This window comes from Pelophylax lessonae (assembly GCF_965119305.1).
Source record: "Pelophylax lessonae genome assembly, chromosome: 5".
NCBI classification, from domain to species: Eukaryota; Metazoa; Chordata; class Amphibia; order Anura; family Ranidae; genus Pelophylax; species Pelophylax lessonae.
Genome location: NC_138772.1, coordinates 391,581,710 through 391,602,529, shown reverse-complemented (window position 1 = coordinate 391,602,529; position 20,820 = coordinate 391,581,710). Strand labels below are relative to the sequence as shown.

General features: G+C 41.2%; 1 protein-coding gene across 5 annotated transcripts in view; it reads right to left on the bottom strand.

The window, feature by feature from the left end:
- The window catches only part of DLGAP1 (DLG associated protein 1), an 876,465-nt gene that overhangs the window by 79,306 nt on the left and 776,339 nt on the right, over positions 1 to 20,820 (bottom strand). For all 5 annotated transcript variants that reach the window (XM_082258776.1, XM_082258777.1, XM_082258774.1 and 2 more), the window contains 2 exons: positions 16,882 to 17,246; positions 8,795 to 8,886 (listed from right to left, as the gene is read on the bottom strand). In XM_082258776.1, the coding sequence (XP_082114902.1) occupies positions 8,795 to 8,886; positions 16,882 to 17,246 (457 nt within the window). The remainder of the gene's footprint in view (positions 1 to 8,794; positions 8,887 to 16,881; positions 17,247 to 20,820) is intronic.

The window sequence follows — 20,820 nt, the reverse complement described above, 5'->3', positions numbered from 1 at the left end:
TAGTGTGTATCCAGCTTTAGACACATATCAGACTCTGAGCATCCACTGCAACAAAAATGCAATTTTTGATGAGATACTGCCAACATTTCTAAGGGAATGCTGACCCCAACACTTTCCTCATTAGAGCTCTGCAGGTGCAGCAGATGATTAATAATCATAACATCACTCCCATACAGATTCACTGTGCACATGGACCCAAAAACAAAGAGCTATTTTTTCAGAATAACAACAAGCAGAAATCTGCTACAAATTTTGTTAAAACTCCTGCTGTATACATTGATCACTCAGAGGGGAATGCTTTTTTCTCAACAAAAGTGGAGTTTCTCTTTAAGCTTTTCACTGTTGTTCTCTAGGTTAAGGAGAAGTACAGCCAAACGAGCACAGCAGGACGGGGGAAAGGGCAGAGGACAGGACCCCCCCCCCCCCCGCTCACTCACCCTGCCACCCTGCCTGGATATCTGCAACAGCAGGCAGGGGCGGCTTCGGCTTCTTCCTCCTGTCTTCTGCATCTCCTCCCTCCTCCTCCATGCCCAATGGCATGGCTTCTCCTTTCAGCTAATTGGGAAACGGATCCGTGTGACAATAGCGAATTTTCATTCGCTTTTGTCACACAACTGGGTGGGCTCGGGGCGCAGTGCTCTGCGCCCCGAGCCCACCTTTTTTTAAGCCTATTAGAGCCTCTGGCTCTAATCACATGGCTAAAAAAAAAGCCCCATTGAAGTCCATGCGTCGGCGCACCGCATGTAGATTAGGGGGCCGGATGCATGGATAGGGGGGCGGCGCCCCTGCGCCCCCAATGCACCAGCTGCCACTGCCTGTGACCCATTTTCTAGCAGACAGCGGGCTGAAGCTCGCTGTTGGCTGATGTCACAGGGCTGGTTCAGGCTCAAGCAAGATCACAACAATAAATTCGGTATCCGCCCACATGCCTGGACCGGCACCCCGCTCAGCCCCCTAGCGGGCCGCTGAGAGTCTGAGCTGGCTGCCCCCGCAAGGGGGGGGGGAAGAGCAGATAAGCAGGGTTTAAACGCTTGGTTCTCAGTCTTAGAGCCGGCGGGGGAAAGATGCAGTATCAGACTGATGCTGCATTCACATAGGTAACTATAATTCTGAAACTAAAAAAAAAATCCCATACTTCTCTTTTAAGCCAATCACAGATTTTTATATGTTTATCTGAGTCTCAAAAAAAAAAAAATCTTACTGTTTCTAAACATTCTTAAATCCAGGAATCAGCTTTCAAACAATTTTGGTCTGATGCTATAAAAACAAGGACTATGCAACGACAAACATATGCAATAAAGTTTTCCATTATAATTATACATTCGGCTGTTGATAAATGGACTTCATAATGATACAGGACTCTAAAGATCCATTCTACCATTGTGATCAAAGTGTGCATGTTCCTGTGTCCATGTAGGTTAACCCTGAGTATTTTGGCTTCTTGCCTCAGTGAAATTGTATACTGGTATTTTAATTGGAATCCTACTTTTTTGGTGCGGAAATTAAATTTTAAACCTCACTTAGCAGGCTCTTAAATAAATTATATGCATGACACAGAATATATAAAGAACAAAAGCAACGTGTTAAGGCAAAACCTGTCATTACATGCCTGTGACCTGGCAGTTGGTGGTGAACTACAAGTTCTAGCATGCAGTTTGCCTGAAGGTAGCCCAACTGGGAACTAAACGGAGCTGTCAGAATGCTTGAAAATTTTGACAGCATAATTCCAGATGTAATCTCAAACCCATATAATAGAAAGGAATGGGTATGTTTAAACTCTATCCTCACTGCATGTGTTTACAATAGTAGTATACAGCATACTTTTCCCTGTAGAGATCTGCACTGAGGGCAGTGATGAGTGACCAGTCAAGAAGTGGGTTAAAAGGCCATGAAACAAAGAAAGCTGTGACATTCCTTCAAATCAGTGTCAGTGGGGGAGGCCTTTCATGGAGGATCACTAATGCACTCCATTATCTCCTCCTGCATAATTAAGAGCACTGGGCTCTAGATAATGAATTAGACTGATAAAATGTGGCTTACAATTATAACAGTGACCAAAAACATTAATTATGTTAATTTCATAGAAATATCGTTCAGGATAATATAGGTATTTTATGTCATGAATCAGTAACTGCTTGGACCGAGAAGACGAGGGCACCCTGAAAGCGTGTCCTGAAAATGGAAATATTAATGCAAATAAAAAATATCATGGACAGTACTTAACAGTACAGTAAAACCTTGGATTGAGAGTAACTTGGTTTGAGAGCGTTTTGCAAAACAAGCAAAATTTTTTTATATAAATTTTGACTTGATAAACAAGCGATGTCTTGATATACAGGTAGTGTCAGGTCACAACTGATTATAAAAGAGAAGAGAGGCGCCTCTAAGTGTAGCAATATGATTACATTAATGAAGGTCCAACATTTAGCAACTCACATAGTTGATGATTAAAACAGGCACATCTAAGTATGGAGGCATCCAGGGTAAAGCTGTCCACATAGACCGTCCTCCGCCCCGCCATCGACGTCATCCCTTCCATGCTGCACTCTATAAACGTTTCAAGCCTCGCTTTCAGATCGCTCTGCTGCAGGGTAGTCTTCCCAGTCACGACTGCAGACTGACAGCGGTGAGAGCCAACAGTGCGGAGGACGGTCTATGTGGACAGATTTACCCCGGATGCCTGCATACTTAGATGTGCCTGTTTTAATCATCAACCATGTGAGTTGCTAAATGTTGAACCTTCATTAAATGTAACAATTTTGCTTCACTTAGAGGCGCCTCACTTCTCTTTTATGCTCTGTAGCTCCTGCTGGATTTTGCTTCTAATCCCCTTGGGAAGGCTGCATATTGTGGATGGACATTTTATGGTTACACAACATATCACATTGCTATATCTTTTTATATGGACTATAAACTTATGAATAAATGGTTGTGGAACGAATCATATGAGTTTCTATTTCTTATGGGGAAATTCGCTTTGATATACGAGTGCTTTGGATTACAAGCATGTTTCCGGAACAAATTATGCTTGCAATCCAAGGTTTTACTGCATTTGAGTATTGGAGCTTCCGGCTTTTACCGGCCTGATATCTCACGTCTTTCTGAATTACAAAAAAAAGATTTAAAAAAATTATAAAATAATTTGTAGTACATTTATGTGATACAGTTTTTCTTTATTGAACTGAAAAATACATTTTTGATTTAAAAGTTATTGCATGCCTACAGCTTTAGTGAATAAACCAAGGTGTGAAATGGACTAACAGCAAGCTTTATATCTGGAAGGAATCGACTAATAATAAATCTAAACTCCAGGCACATATAAATTAACATCAGTTACTGATATATTTGTTACAAAGTCAGTAAATCAAATTATTACTGCAAGTTATCAGTCTGTTGTAATCCCATGGAAAGTAGAATGGGAGAGGAAAGGGCAACGCTGAGACAAACCAGGTGAGTAACAAGCACATAGGCTGGCAAGAGGAGAGAGCAGACGGATAAGCTCATCATACTGCTGCTCTTTTTTGTGGGCAGGGTGGTGATCTAGCTTTATTGTTCTATCTACAGTATGGGAAAGTCAGGTCACCAACCTGGCTGTACTGTCTGGTAGGGCTGTGTATATCTAAGGACTGACTGAATAGAAATAATACCTTTTGGTATGTACACAACTGTGTTTTGTTATTTCAACTCAACTATGTACAGTATATAGCTGCTTTCCAGGAAATCATCTTGAAGCACTCTAGATACAGCTACACATATCTGCCACGGTTCAAACAGCAGGGGCTGACATACTATGGAGATGGGACAAGTAGATGTTCTGAATACAAGTCACTTTGGGGGAGATTTACTAAAACGGGAGAGTTTAAAACCATGTGCAGCTGTGTATGGTAGCCAATCAGCTTCTAACTTCAGCTTGTTTAATTAAAGTGATACTAAAGTCTCATTTATTTTTTATTTTTTTTTGTAAAAACCAAACATGTTTTACTTACCAACTCTGTGCAGTGGTTTTGCACAGTGCAGCCTGGATCCTCCTCTTCTTGGGTCCGCTGCCGACACTCCAGGCCCCTCCCTCCTGCTGAGTGCCCCCAGAGCAAGCAGCTTGCTGTGGGGGGGCACCAGAGAAGGCATGCTCCTGAGCTGCTGCTCTGCGTGTCCATTCACACAGAGAGCTGTGGCTCGGCCCCACCCCGCCCCCTCTCCTCTTTGGATCTTTGGCTGTGATTGACAGCAGCTGGAGCCAATGAGGAGTGAGGGTCCCCAGAGAGCCGAGGCTGTCTTGCAAATCACTGGATCGCGATGGGGCTCAGATGAGTATCGGGGGGGGGGGGGGGCTGCTGCACAGAGAATGTTTTGACCTTCATGCATAGAATGGGCGGCACAGTGGTGTAGTGGTTAGCACTTTCACCTAGCAGCAAAAGGATCGCTGGTTCGAATCCCAACCACGACACTACCTGTGTAGGTTTCCTCCAGGTACTCTGGTTTCCTCCCACACTCCAAAGACCTGCTGGTAGGTTAATTTGATCCTGTTTTAATTGGTCCTACTATGTGTATGTATGAATGTGAGTTAGGGACCTTAGATTGTAAGCACCTTCAGGGTAGGGACTGATGTAAATGTACAATATACTGTATATATGTAAAGTGCTGCGTAAATTGACAGCGCTATACAAGTACCTGAAATAAATGCATAAAAATAAATAAGATAAAAACCTTGAGCCTTTAGGACCACTTTAAACTTTGACAGAAATACTTAGAAATTGATTGGTTTCCATGTTTAGGTGCACCAGATTTTGCTCTCTCCAGTTTTAGTAAATCAACCCCTATGTTACAGCTTGTAGACCAGCTGTTCCTCTGCTTTCAAACTTTCAAACTATGTTTTACTGTTAGTGAACTTGTCAGAAAGAAATATAAAAATAGACTGATAAAATGATATATAATAAGCTGGTCACTTTCATCCTTATATAACATGTATCTAAAAATAATTACAAAAACTATAATTTCCTTGTTTCCAAGTGATTTTTATTGTTTTGTGATCAACTGTTTCAGTTTTCAGCCTTCCTAATTAAATTACCAGTCATTCACAAAATGTTAAGGCAAAGAGTTCTATCACTTGCTACAGGAAACCATTGATATTTGAGTGTTTGAAGAGGCAGCTTAGCTGAAAGAAAACCAATTTTCAGTTGAATGCGAAGGCAGCAAATTCAGTTAATGCACACTGTTATCTCCATGTAAGTAACCATGAATAGTAGAAATGTGTTTGGTATTATGCACTATAACTGTACTAAGTATACCCTATACCAGTGATGGCGAACTACATTTCCCTATGATGCTCATACACTCTGGAGTGAAGTTGAGCATCATGGGAAATATAGTTCCAAAACATCTGGGGTGCCAAGGATCGCCATCACTGCCCTATACTATAATATGAACACCCTATTGTGTGTCATGCAGCCACAAATTTACGTAGTCATAGGAAATTAGCTATAAAATTGGCCTGGTAGTGCATATCCAATATCTGACCTTTATCAGCAGACCATTTTTAAAGGAGCGGTTTATCCTACCTTTTTAACCTTCTTAGCGGTATTCCCGAGCGTCGCTCGGGGTTAAATTTCAGAGCCAAAAGCGGTAACCCCGAGCCACACTTGGGGTACCGCTAGAAGCATCGCTGGATCCTGTAAAAGAGGTTACCTACCTTGTCACTGGGATCCAGCGATGTATGCGAGCGGTATGCGGCGGCGGATCTTCCTCCCGATCCTCTCCGTGCCCCGACTTCCGTCTCCTGCGACGTGACATTCGCAGGGGGGTGGAACCGGCGGCAAATTCAAATGTAAAACACACCAAACAGACTGATACCATTCAAAATAAAATAAATTCACATTACATTGCCCCCCAGTGCCCTTTCCTGCAGTTTTACTGTACTTTTTATGTATATATATATATATATATATATATATATATATATATATATATATATATATATATATATATATATATGTATACATACATAACATACATACATACTTTAACTTATTTATAGTTTTTTATTATATTAAAATTTACGATTTTGTGTTTCAAACTTTATCATACCCAAGATGTTATAAAGAAGAACGCACAGTAAAAAAAAAAAAAATATTTATAAATAGTTGGTTTGGGCTGCTCATTCTCAAGAATTACATGCAAAATAATGGTACCGCTTTCAGCACCTAAAATCCAAAAGAATCATACCGCCAGGGAGGTTAAGGAACAAGTAGATTTGGTACACCAGATGAAAAGAAAACCTAATTTAAAAATACCATCACACCAAAAAAAAAAAAAACCTTACCATAACAAATATAGCATTTTATGTATGTATTATGTTTTGCTTAAATTGCCAATGCAAAAAAAAGTCTCTGAATCTTTTGTGTGCATTAGCGAATATCTACCACTTTACCCCCAACAATAGACCATGAAAGGCCACATGATAAATCTTCTGACATGGAATCCACTCGATGGTGAAAAGACAGATCAGTCTGACAGTTGAAGGAACTGTTGAAGTATTACTTGTAAACAAAACCACATGAGCATGGAGAAGGCGATCACACAGATACCAGTGTCACAGGACACTCCCCGCTGCCTGGGGGCTTCTAGCTGGGAAAGGTCTTCACCTCTGTTAAACCATTCTAAATATATTACTAGTCTACTATTAGAACAATCTCACAGTTTAACCTTCCTTGGATATGTAATGGTTGATATAAATCAAGAGACAACTTGATGGCGCTTGTGGGTGTATCTTGGAGTAAGTAATTATTGGATAAAAGCCTTTACATCAATCCCAGTTCTTTCAGTTCTTCAATGACATGCCCTTTCTTAATACTGGCTTGCCATAGACAAGATTTCTGAACATAACCTGAAAGTTGAGCTCCATTAGTTAAAAAAAAAATACTCTTGCAGTGGGGCACCCTCTCCTTTTAGCTACTTTAACCTACCTTACCTCTTGCTTCCCTGGCTGCCGATGCTCTCCTCTTCTTTCCCATGCCTGGTTTGCCACCAGGCCCTTGGTGTCCTCACTTACAATGCAGTACTGATCGTCCTGCATTGACTTCATGAGGCCACAGCTGTGACCACTGGCTGGAGTGCTGTGGGGTGCAAGAGAGTAGTCGCATTCCAAGAGGAGCCTCCGGGGGCTAGAGATAAGGTAAGTAAATGTGCTTTTCACTGGCTACCTAGGTGAAAATTAGTATTTAGGGTATTTTTTTTATTTCTCTGGAGTTCAGCATAAAAATATATATTTATATATAGGGGGCATTTAAAACACAAGGCTACTTAGAAGCAAATGGCACCAAAAATGGAATTGTTGACCTTATTGAATTCTTGCTTCATTTTCACACATATTAAAAAATGAAATTTGATCGGCCTTATGGCAACAACTCCATTTTATTTCCCCATTACTTTTCTTATGTTTTTTTTTTTTAAATCTGTTAATAGTTTCAAAGTTTGACAAATTTTTACATCACTGTTCTTAAGGAGAAATCTGATGCCATGCACTAAATATAACAGGTACAGATTCTGAGGGAGATTTACTAAAACTGGTGCATATGGAATGTGGTGCAGCTGTGCATAGTAACCAATCAGCTTCTAGGTTTTATTGTTAAATCTTAAAGGATAAGTTCACTTTTTTAAAAAAAAATATTAGGTGCACATTTTTTTTTTGCAGGTAAAAAAAATGTGCATTTATTATTTTTTGTTGCAGGAGCCTGGAAAGCATTGCACCAACAATCAGCAGATCGCTGTTTGCCATGCAGGTCTCATGCAATGTTCTCTTTAAGCTGCGCGCATGCGCGGACGCGCGGTCTAATTGCAGGTCCCGCGCAGCACAAATTCAGACCGCGCAGCCGCAGACGACGTGAAGGTAACCGGGCCACGGTTTTACTGTGGCGGCCCGGGGAGCAGAGCAGTGCGCTCTGAGCCCGCCCATTGTGTGACAATAGCGAATGCAAAATTCGCTATTGTCACACGGATCCTCCTCCTGGCCAATCAGGGAGCTGGTCCTCCCGCTTCCTGATTGGCCGAAAGGCAAACCCAATGCCATTGGCCAAGGAGGAGGCGGGAGGACTGAGGAGACCTGGGGACGCGGGGATTGAAGAGAAGCTGCCGTGAGGTAAGTGCACGGGTCTTGCAGCCCGGGGGGGGTCTCGCGGGGGGAACGCTGGTATCTCTGCATTGATTGGGGGCAATGCTGTGGGCACTCTGCATTGATTGAGGGCAATGCTGTGGGCACTCTGCATTGATTGGGGGCAATGCTGTGGGCACTCTGCATTGATTGGGGGCAATGCTGTGGGCATTCTGCATTGATTGTGACAATATATGATTTTTGATGAAATTGCTCAGTCTAAAGGTTTGCGCTCAGAAATTTTTTTATTTGCTCAGCACAGTAAAAAATTAGAGGGAACATTGGTCTCATGCACACGGAATCGGCTTACCCATACATCCCGTACGGGGAAGCCCAATACTCCTTGACAGGAAGACTCAATGAACTACCACAGCACTCCACAGCGCTATGGTAGTTCATTGAGAACTACAATCCGACAGCTGGTAATGATGTCAGGGCTTGTAGTTCATTCAGACACACTGAGCTGAAAGGTGAAGTTATCCTTAAATTGAACAATCTGAAGTAAGAAGCTGATTGGTCACTATGAAAAGTTGCACCACATTCTGTGTGCACCAGTTTTAGTAAAGCCCCCCAAAAGTGTCACACCAGTGTTTGATATTCTAACATTGCTATTTGTACCATTACTGCATATGAGGTATATAGAATCCTTACGCTCTTTCTTCTTCTACTTGAATTCCTACCGACTGATATCGGTAAGCTGCTTCTCTCTGCTCTGCGTTAGCGGTTTCTTCTGGCCCATCAACCTGTAAAAAATGCAGACTAGTAAGCATTGCTTTTATCTCTCAGCCCAGAAAGAGACAACCTTTCCTGTAATGCAGCCCGTAGTGTCACTTTACCATTGTTTTGAGATGCAGAAAGAAACCACCCTGGCAGTGGCTGTCAGAATACAATGGCCCAGTAATGGGCATTCTTCCATCTGTGCTGTTAGTGTGGATGGAAAAATCTGTTACTTTCTAACAAAATCTAACGACACTTGGACAGCTTTAGAATATAGGGCGGGGTAGAAGCAAGTCCCCATCACCAAGATATTAGGAAATTGACTTAGGAATAGATAATGGCTATATGAATTGCAAAGAGCACACAATTATATGCAGTATACCTCCAAAAGGACCAATATCTGTTATTCAAGTAAAAGAAAATATGGATACTCTAAAAGTTGTCTGTGGCATTTTTTTTCCTCCCTATGGGATACCAGAATACTGATTAACATTGTATTATCCACCATTGTTTGTGCAGCAGTGGGGCTAGGTCTGAGGAGGACAGCAAACTGTTGGATAGCTTCAAAAATGTTTGCGGACACATCTGCGTTTGTATACCAACTTTTCTCTCGATAAGGTTAATATTAACATGGCTTCTACAGAGAAGGAACATGGGTATTGGTGGAGATAACCATCTCTGGGCAATCAGCTTATGTACCAGGAAGAGTGGCTTTATTACAGGTATTAGTATGTGCCAATATACCCAATAGACAAATTCCAAGGTTGGGATCAATCACTGTCTGTAACATTGTATTAATCACTACAGCCTCCCAATATCTAGCCTACATGGGGCATTTCCAAAATGTTATTTTTTAGTGCAAAATATGGAGAATTAAATGACAGTTCCTTATATTTGTCAGGGATTCTATTAATAAAATGTCTTTTTTTAATTTTGGTAAATAAAACCGGAGAAGCTGAAACATACAAAGGTGGGCGAGAACACCCAAACCTTCCTAATGAACAGGAGCAGAGTTATGGACTAGGCAGGGACCATTAATTTCTGGCATATCCAAGAAGTCAAAAGCTGAAAAAAGTCCTCCAAGGTCCACCTATAACTAAAATATCACTTTTGGCCCTCCTAGTCCTAAATAGACTGCAGTTACGTATCTGCAGTTTTCCTCCTCAAAACTCTGTTTGTATTACACTGCATCATCTGGGTGACAGAGCTGCCAGAAAAGGTGAGCAGTCAAAATGATTTAGTATGTGCGCTCCTAGGTCGCAGGGTGTCTAGGCGCACAAAAAAGAGGGTAACTTAAGGGTGCCACATCCTAATTTGCAAAGTGATGAAAGTGGAGGGAAGAGATTGGACTTTATAGGCACCAATATTAAAATAGTATATTCTTTATTAGAAAATTTACAAAAGCACATTGATAACAAAACGCAAAAGAAGAAACATATAAAAAGGACAACATATCATATACAACAATTATTACAATAAGGCGGCAAAGCCTCAAAACAGTTGTGCAAATCACATAGCCTATCAGGTATTGATTATTTGTACAGCAATCACAGGTGATACAAGAATGACCTGTGTTCATGAGGCGGCCCTGGAGAAGGGATAGCCGTCTCCAAAGGGTCGTCTGTACATAGTAAATGCAGATGTTAGGTTGAATCCCAGCTGCCCTACATGTTTCGCTTAACCTAGTAAGCTTCTTCTGGAGCATATGATGAAGGCAAACATCTGAGAGAGGTATTTCAGGTGAAAGAACCTTATGATAAATCAAGCCTTAAAGGCTAGAAGAAATAATAACGGGGGGGATCGGTGCGCTGTAGTTGGAGCAAAAGGCCTGGTAGGATTGCCAGACCTAACATAAGACAAGGAACTTCAAATAACATAGGTGCGGAACAAGGTAGGGGCTTGTTATCATGGAAGTTTTGGTCCCATGAGGAGGTAGTACGTGGCGGCCGAATGGAGAGAAAGCCCCGGCCTATAAACCCAAAACACGGGCAGGTGAGGTGAGTAACCTCATATGCCTAAGACCCAGGTGTGTTCAGGCTGTGTATGCTACCGCTACAGCGACCGTATGTGTGTCCCCCCCAGATGGGGATACCGCCACATACTACCTCCTCATGGGACCAAAACTTCCATGATAACAAGCCCCTACCTTGTTCCGCACCTATGTTATTTGAAGTTCCTTGTCTTATGTTAGGTCTGGCAATCCTACCAGGCCTTTTGCTCCAACTACAGCGCACCGATCCCCCCCGTTATTATTTCTTCTAGCCTTTAAGGCTTGATTTATCATAAGGTTCTTTCACCTGAAATACCTCTCTCAGATGTTTGCCTTCATCATATGCTCCAGAAGAAGCTTACTAGGTTAAGCGAAACATGTAGGGCAGCTGGGATTCAACCTAACATCTGCATTTACTATGTACAGACGACCCTTTGGAGACGGCTATCCCTTCTCCAGGGCCGCCTCATGAACACAGGTCATTCTTCTATCACCTGTGATTGCTGTACAAATAATCAATACCTGATAGGCTATGTGATTTGCACAACTGTTTTGAGGCTTTGCCGCCTTATTGTAATAATTGTTGTATATGATATGTTGTCCTTTTTATATGTTTCTTCTTTTGCGTTTTGTTATCAATGTGCTTTTGTAAATTTTCTAATAAAGAATATACTATTTTAATATTGGTGCCTATAAAGTCCAATCTCTTCCCTCCACTTTCATCACTTTAGAAAAGGTGAGCAAACATCCAGGTACTACAAAATAATTCCAAAACACAAAATTGGTACATTATGCATTTAAATAGATTGTGAATAATTGAATGAACATTTGACAGTCTAAATACTACACATTCAATGCTACATAGCGTGGGCTAAATTTTTTTTTCTGAATAATTTTTTAGCCAAATAAACAAAGTATTCCTGCACTTAGTGTATCAAGAACCTGCAGAACAGCAGCACAAAAAAATCAGAATACAAGACCAGAAAAAATCCAAATCACAACATCTGTGTGCTATCCATTTAAATACATTGTGATTAATTGAATGAACATATAATAAATCAGTACTTAATAAATGTGATCACATAAACCCATATGACAAAAAGTATAAAGTGCAAATCCCCTTTAACATATATATCAAAGTACTCAAATGAAGTCAAAATGCTGATATGGAACAAAAAATAAAGGGACACACTCCACTCCTATGGATTCTACCACCACACGGCTCAAAGCCTCTTACCAGCTGCATGGGATCTCTATATGGTAAGAAAACAAATAGCGCTTTTAAAATAAATGGTAACCCAGGCCTCCAAGTCACTCCAGTTCGATCCCTCAGAGCCAGAAAACGTACGGGATGTGAAAGAAACACAGGGTAATATCCATAGTGTAAAACCGCATACACCAAAAAGTTTTTTTTAAATCAGATTTTATTTGTTGAGGTTTTCATAACAAATATAGAAAAGAAAGAAAAAAAAAAACAACATAACATAAATTTAAGCGAAAAAAACAATTTAACAAAAAGAACAGTAGCATCAACAGTATTTTTAGTTTAATAAATAAAAAATTCAGCGCAACTGTATAAAATAATAATAGAAAGCTGCTATGCACTAAAGGATCAATAAACCAAAAGTCCCAATAACAAATATGTAACAAAAAGTGCAGCGCTGTCAAATATGGATTATGAAGATGATATCGAGGAGAGCAGTCCACAGGTGCAAATTATGGTGAAGCATGCACAAGATATAAACATTCAGTGCTCTTCAGTGTGCTGGTAATCCTCCACCCAGTCTCATTAGCCTCTCAACTCACACTTAGCCCCTTTGTCACCAGACGGGCTAGTAAGACAAACTTTCTCCAAGGATATCACCAATATAAATCAGATCAGTATTCCTCTTCATCAGAAAATAAGGCTTAAAGGTAACAGATCACAGGTCCATAAAGCGGGTCACAGGTCCATAGGAAAACAAAGGTCCGGACATAGTGCATTACCGAAATAAATTACTTTATTGAACATAGCATAAAATCATAAAATTACCTTGTAAAGCACTACACAAGTGCATGTGATGAGCAGATCGTATTACACACAGCGGTCTCGACTGCAATGGATGGCGGGTGACGTCACCGGCCCCTCCCCCTTTGCACGCGTTACATCCCACGGTGCGGGACTTCATCAGCATTGCGGTCGAGACCGCTGTGTGTAATACAATCTGCTCATCACATGCACTTGTATAGTGCTTTACAAGGTCATGTTATGATTTTATGCTATGTTCAATAAAGTAATTTATTGCGGTAATGCACTATGTCCGGACCTTTGTTTTCCTATGGATCTGTGACCCGCTTTATGGACCTGTGATCTGTTACCTGTGAGCCTTATTTTCTGATGAAGAGGAATACTGATCTGATCTATATTGGTGATGTCCTTGGAGAAAGTTTATGTCTTACTAGCCCGTCTGGTGACACAGGGGCTAAGTGTGAGTTGAGAGGCTAATGAGTCTGGGTGGAGGATTACCAGCACATTGAAGAGCACTGAATGTTTATATCTTGTGCATGCTTCACCATAATTTGCACCTGTGGACTGCTCTCCTTGATATCATCTTCATAATCCATATTTGACAGCGCTGCACTTTTTGTTATATATTAAGTATTTTTAGTTTGTTTATCGACTAGCCTTTCAGAAGTGTTCAAGAGAGAAAGAAGGGAAGATAGTAAAAAAAGATAGGAAAACATAAGGGACAAACAATGAAGTTACACCCGTTAAACTCGTGTTGGTTCCCAAGGATTCCACCACCACACTGCTCAAGCCTCTTACCAGCTGCATAGGATCTCTAGATGTTAAGAAATAACTAGCGTTTTTAAAAGAAATGTTAACCCAGACCTCCAAGCCTTTCCTGTTTATCCCTCAGAGCCAGAAACCGTAGGATATATGAAAGAAACCGAGGGCAATATCCATAGTGTAAAGCTGCATACACATCATAGTTTATTCATACACTGTGCACTCACATAACAGAGAGACAAGGCTTCAGTTCAGAAAGGGATCTCTTTCCCTGATGACGTCTGCCTACTGATGAAATGAGTTGGCCTGGTCTGTGACATCATCACGTCAACTAAAGGGTGGATGGCAGCTTTTCCAAACTGAAGCCTTGTCTCTGTGAGTGCACTGTGTATGAATAAATTGTTACTGGCAGGGTCACTAATTGAAAATAAAAGGAAATAACCTTCAAAAAGGAAAAACATGCTGCCACCACATCTTAGGACTGGTTTAGAGTGGTGTCATTTATGGTAACAGTGAAGCAACTTGTTCAGCAAATGTCATGAAGATGCGAAGGATAGAATTTTCAACATGAAACATATTTTTGGATTTATTCTATGTCTGGTCCCCTTATTGTGCAGTGTGCCCAGATAGCAAAGTATAACTTGCCACAAATTTGTGGCAGTGTTGAATTGTAAGTCTGTTAACTTGCTGCACATTTGCACCTGCAAGTTGTACACTTACAGAGCACTTGAAGCACAAGTTCTAGTTGACACTTTTCCAATTTGTAGCAAATGTGAATGACAAGTCTCTAGTTAGAGCAAAGTTGCAGTGGTGAGTGTAAAGCAAGAGCTCCGCCAGTCTACAGCATGAAAATTCAGCCACAGTGACCCCTGTGGTGGGATGAATATTGTACAACATAACTGAACCAGAACTTGCAGCAGACTTGCAGAATGTTTTTTGAAAGAAAGTTGATCTGGAGTCATGCAATCCAGACATGCTGCAATTGTGCAACCAACTTGTGAAGCCTGGCAAGTCTAGCAATAGCTTACCAAGTCATTTTCAAACTTGCAGCACAATTGCTTGCTATCGGGGTGGTTTAACCCGCTGGCTGCTAACTCAGGAGTGACATAACAGACAGTGGGTGGAACCACAGCACACAATTTGTAACCAGGTGTGTGTCTGACATTGATGATTCTGACAGTAGCTTTGTTCTGCAAGAGAGTTAGGATTCAAGCACTGGATGGGAAGACAATATACAAACTTCTTTTACAGGTTGCCTTTTTTTATTTTTCAAATCAACAACAGAGTTGCTTTAACGGCTAGGTTCACCTATTTTCTAAAGTACCGCCTCCCTGTGAACCAATATACCATTAATGTACCTCTGTTGCAGAGAATAAGAAGCTTTCACTACAGTATGTTCCACAGCAGGCCTCACATCAGCCTTTGCTTTTTTTCTTTGGAAAACTCTTTTGTGTCTTTCTGGTATCTGTCCTGCAGAATGGCAGAGCTGTTAGTAGAGCGAGGAAGTTCTTAAGCACACCCTGCTCCTGCTCTCCTGCTCCAGGAGATTGCTCCCGCCCGCCTCTTCACTACTTTTGTTCAGCCCAGTGCTGGAGTGCTTATTAAAACCATTAGTGAGGTGTGGTCTAGAGAGGTAAAACACACCCTATTCTGTGATGCAGTGAGGCAGTGCATGATGGGATATGAAGTCTTCTGGAAGGTTACATGAAGTTACAGGAAACCAGGGCTCGGAATGCATCTTTTGAAATTTTGAAAAGACAGGATGCATATTTTACTATACTTGAAAAGGTGAACTTAGCCTTTAAGCATCTTACAAATATACAGTAGCTACAGTATGATCTCATTGTAAGGGGCATTTTACAGTTGTATCCATGTGTGCTTCCTTGATAGACTCTGCAGCATAGATATTTGAAATGCTTGTTTAAACAAACTCTTTAGCATAAAACATAAGTACAATAAGGGAAGATTTGTGACAAATAGCACTGTTTATTTCACAGAAATATTTTTTTACATGTGACTTGACTGATCAATTGTTCCAATAAAAAGTTTTAGTCGCATATCAACTGCACAAGCAAACAATACAAATTTAGAAAGCTTCTCCAGAAATATAGGTGAGCTTTATGGCTTTTGTTACAAAACATCCAGTCATGCAGTATATCATGCAGCACAATTATTAAAGCTTTCACAAAAAAATATGAGTGGGTGTATTTTTTTCTTATAAATATCTGCTATGTTGACTCAGTAAATGATGTTTGAGGGAAATATGACTTAAAAGAAAATTGTCTCCTTTGGACCATTGCAGAGCCATTAAAACTTCCAGCAGTTTTTACACTGTTTAAAGTGAACCTCTAAAAAAAAGTAATAAAAGCACTTTAAACAAGCTTTAATTCATCTCTGCATCTATAAACATTGTGGAGAAATTACGACCTTTCTAAAAGTCCACAACACAGGCAGTGATATTTTTTTTTTTCCTAGAACAGATAGTGGCAAGCAGCCAGCCCTCTAATATAAACTGAAACCTGACTTAAGTATCTGTGCTGTAATCTTTGAGTATCTTTGAAAATTAATTTTTATGAATAACTTCACATTAGCTAGACATTTTAATAATGGCTTGTTTTAAAGATCTTTTACTGCTTGTTTATAATGTAAATATTGTTTGATGCCCATTGCCTAAGCATAGATACACTTTAAGGATCTGGTAACAAGTTCTTTTTGCTTGAGTTTTCAGATCTGCACAATGTCCAAGGCAAGGGGATCCCAGTCCTTCTGCCAGCTTTCTTTTTTTTTATAATATAAAGAATGCAACAGAAGAAGTTAGGTGGCCCAAAGTTGGATGGGAACACTCAGCTTGGAGATTTTGCTGCTGAAGTCCCAAAGATAAAACAATGGGTTTCTCCTCCCAAAGCCGGCCAAAGACCGAGCAATTTTCTTTCCTTGCAGGAAACAAAATCGCTTGATTCCCTCATCAACACAGTCAGTGTTGATGTAGGAATCCCTCCCGCATGAGCGATTGTGTTCTTTAATAGCTGCTAGCAATAATCACATGTAAAATTCCCACAGGCTGGTTGTACCCAAGTTAATCGATCAATTAACTTGGGTACAATCAGCCTGCCCACACATGGTTTGAATCTCGGCTGGTCCATGCTGAACCTGCCGAGATTCAAACCATCTATGGCTGTCTTAACTTTCTACAAGTAACTGAAACTTCACCTTTACTGGACTGAACTATTATTATGTTATCTAGTAATAAGCTTTGTTTACCTGTATGCCAATGGATAGGTTTTTCCTGAACTGATTCTTTTTCCTGTCGTCTGCAGTGATGGTGGAAACAGTTGATGTAGAGTTTACTGTCATGGTGTTGTCCATGTGTTGGCTGGCTGGGCCATGGATCTGAGCATTGGCAGCTTCAATAGCAGCAGTAAGTGCTTTCATACTGTCCAGGCTCTCAGTGGAATTACTGAGCCCTGACTGACTAATCATATCCCCCCTTTGTCCATGTCCATCCATATAGGCATCTTGGGCAGATTCTGTACTACTTTGAGCTGTGATGGAGATGAAAGGTTTTGTTGTTGTCCTGGGTGGTACCGGAGGAGGTGTCTTTTTATATGTGGTGATGCATGAAGATACTGAAAAGAGAAAATAACAAAAATATATAATAAACGCCTATTGATTCTGTTTTAAAACTGATTCTTGTTGTTGTACAAATAATATCAACAGAGTGCTTATAATGAAGAAACATGTAGATTCAGCACAGATAGCAGCAATGGAGAAAGCTTTTGTAGGACAAAGGTGAACTCAGGACATGCTTAGGTTTTATTGTGCTGACTCACATTTGTAAAAAACAATGCAGATTATTGTAACAGTCTAACTGTCAACTGCGTATTTGGAAATAATTTTATGATATATATATATAGCATCGGTTTTCAACTCAATTTCCAACAATAGTATTGAGCAAGATCCATCTACAAATATTCACTATCTGCCAGTTGTTATGCTCCACCCCATATTGATCCTAAAAGTAGAATATACCCTTTAACCACTTTACCCCCGGAGGATTTTGCTGTCTTACGTCTGGGCCACTTTTTGCGATTCGGCACTGTGCGACTTTAACTGACAATTGCGCGGTCATGCAACGCCGTACCCAAACGAAATTTACGTCCTTTTTTTCCCACAAACAGAGCTTTCTTTTGGTGGTATTTGATCACCTGTGCGATTTTTACTTTTTGCGCTATAAACAAAAAAATATCGTAAATTTTGAAAAAATAACAATATTTTCACATTTTTTTATATGAAATTCCCCCCAAAAAATCTAAAAATCAATTTTTTTTTAAATTTTTGGCCAATTTGTTTTCTGCTACCTATGTTTGGTAAAAAAAATCACAATAAGCGTATTTTGATTGGTTTACGCAAAAGTTATTGCGTTTACTAACTAAGGGAAAGATTTCTGGCGGCGATCTGCGATTCTTTTTGCGGGACTGCGACATTGCGGCGGACAGATCGGACCCTTGACTGACATTTTTGACACTTTTGGGGGTACCAGTGACATTACTACAGTAATCAGTGCTATACATATGCACTGTTACTGTAAAAATGACAGTGGCATGGAAGGGGTTAATTTTATTGGAGAGGGAGGGGTTAATGTATGCCTGGTGCTTACTGACATGTGTGGGGGGAGGTGACTGAGTGACACAGGGACAGATCGCAGGTTCAGCTATGCTGAACCCTGCAATCTGACCCTTCCTGTCACTTAGGAGATCCGCCCGCTCTGTTTACACAAGCGGGCGGATCTATAGACTCGATTCCCCGACGATCGGGGAAGAGCAGCGGCGATCGCCGCTGCTCCTCCCCTGGCCCGACTCCCACTGTGACTGAATACAGCTGGAGCGAGCCTCCGGCGGCACGCGCGCGCCGCCGAGAAAGGGGGGGGTCTGGCGATGTAGGTCTACGTCGCCAGACGATAACGAACCACTTTGCCGCAGTAGAGCTCTAGTGAGCAGTGGCAAAGTGGTTAAATGATGCTGTAGGAAAACGTTGGTTAAACACAAAATGTCCATCTGTATCTATTCCTCAACAGCGTAGTGCTCTCTAGATTGTAGAAGAGTATCACAAAACTAAATCCCACAAGGCTATGCATAAGGATATATGTCCCTCTTTTTTTATGCCTCTGAAAGCTTGAGAAAGCGTGGGACACCCTTTGAAATGCATCGCCTTTTCTGGTTTCGCTTCCACAGTTGCACAAAGTCTCCTTGTTCATCTATGTGCAGTCAGGAGGCTGAGTACTCCGCCAGATCTGTCATCCATGGAGCAGATTCTTTCTTCAGGAATGACAGCTACCAGAACTTCCTTTAGCCCCACCAATGGCCAATGGAATGTGGGATTATATTGAACTGCTCTCTGCCGGCCTGATGGGCATTGTTGCAAACGCGAGTTGCCACCCTGTTTTATGCAATAAATGCTATCTTTTTTTACCACAGAAGAATTGTCTACTTTTCTCTTCGCATTACTTTTAATCTATAGGTACCCTTCATTGAGCTGTATCAGCCAGATCGAATGTGGTTTTCCATCTGTGGATAATTCTCCTGGTTACTCAAAGTAACTGCAGATTGCTAACCTTTTCATATTCCTCTGGGTACATGTTTGGCTTATCTACTGTGCCCTTTTTTACTGCCCTTTTCATAACTGTTAAGTTGGTGTCACTCAACCCCTCTCTGTTGTCCAAGGCCCTATTGAGGGGATTCACCCTTCTATTTCCTTTGTTTGTGTTGGAGACCATTGTAACTGAGAAAGAAAGTGAGGGGAAGTCCAACATATTAGAGTCCCCAGAACAAGAGTTAAAAGGGAAAATTTCTAAAGGGGACACTGTCAGGAGCGTGTGCACGCCTGCTCCATCATAGCTGCTGGTTCCAGCATCCTGGTTTTGGTTAGGGCATTCTCCTTGTCTGTCTGTCCACCTGAAAGGTGATTATTGTGGTCAGTCTCTGGGAGGTGACCAAACCTGATTTAAGCCAGCCAAACCTTCAGTCTCATGTTTGTGATACAGTATAATAACGTGTGTATTACCTGATCATGCTCTTTGTCTGTCTGCCCTGCCCTGCTCTGCTGGATTAGTATCCCCTGTGTATGACCTTGGATCCGATATTGACTATTCTCTGAACTCTTAAGACCCCGTTCACATTAGGTCGCTCCGACTTCGGGGGCGACCTGTGAAGTCGCGTGCACCGCGACTTCGGCGCGACTTGCACGGACTTCATATAAGTCGGAAGGGACTTGTGTCGCTCCTATTAGAACGGGTCCTGTACTACTCAATGGACCCGACGGTGAGCGACTTGCCAGGCTGACAAAGTCGTCTGGCAAGTCGTAATAGTGTGAACGGGCTCTAAGCCTCAGGATCCGTGATCAATGCCCACCAATATAATTGATCCTACCGCTGCGCCAAGCAATAAATGATCACAAAGAATATGCGTAAAAAGCTGCCACTTTGAAATAAAATAAATGACAACACATCTACCAAAGTGTACAATAATAAACACGGTAAATAGTGGCGCTAAATGTATATAAACATAAATGGGCTGAAGGATCAGTGAGGCTCCTGAGAGACAGCAGGGACATAGAGAAGTCTATGACTGGGTGATGATGTTATCAGTGAGTCACCATTGAGGAGTGGAAACCATTGCAGGATAACTGTCAGCCCTAGAGGGGTACATGGCTATTTTGCCAAACATGAGAATGTGAGGCAACTTTATTTGGTGAGTTGGTACCCTAAAGGGAAGTGCTGGCACGATTTTCACGCGTTGTGGTGGAAAGAATTTTGACAAGATTGAGTCATAATGAACACTTATGTGCTATTGTTATAAGACACTTTTGTTGCAATATTAGAGGTCTCACTCTTCACTGGACTTGATTCACTTATTTAGTTCACTGGGGCTTATTATTTGTTGATGAGGACATATAATTATATATATATTTAGCGCCACTGTTTACCGTGTTTATTATTGTACACTTTGGTAGATGTATTGTCATTCTCTGAACTCTGCCTGCCTTTTACCTGGACTGTCATTGAACCACTCTGCCTGTCTGCCACCTCCAAGTACCTGTTTGCTTTGCTCAGTTCATGCATGGTAGCCAGGCACTATAATAGGGTGTATAAGTCCAGGGGGCAACCGAATACTAATAGGCCTGCTTGTTTTAGGGGAAAGGGGG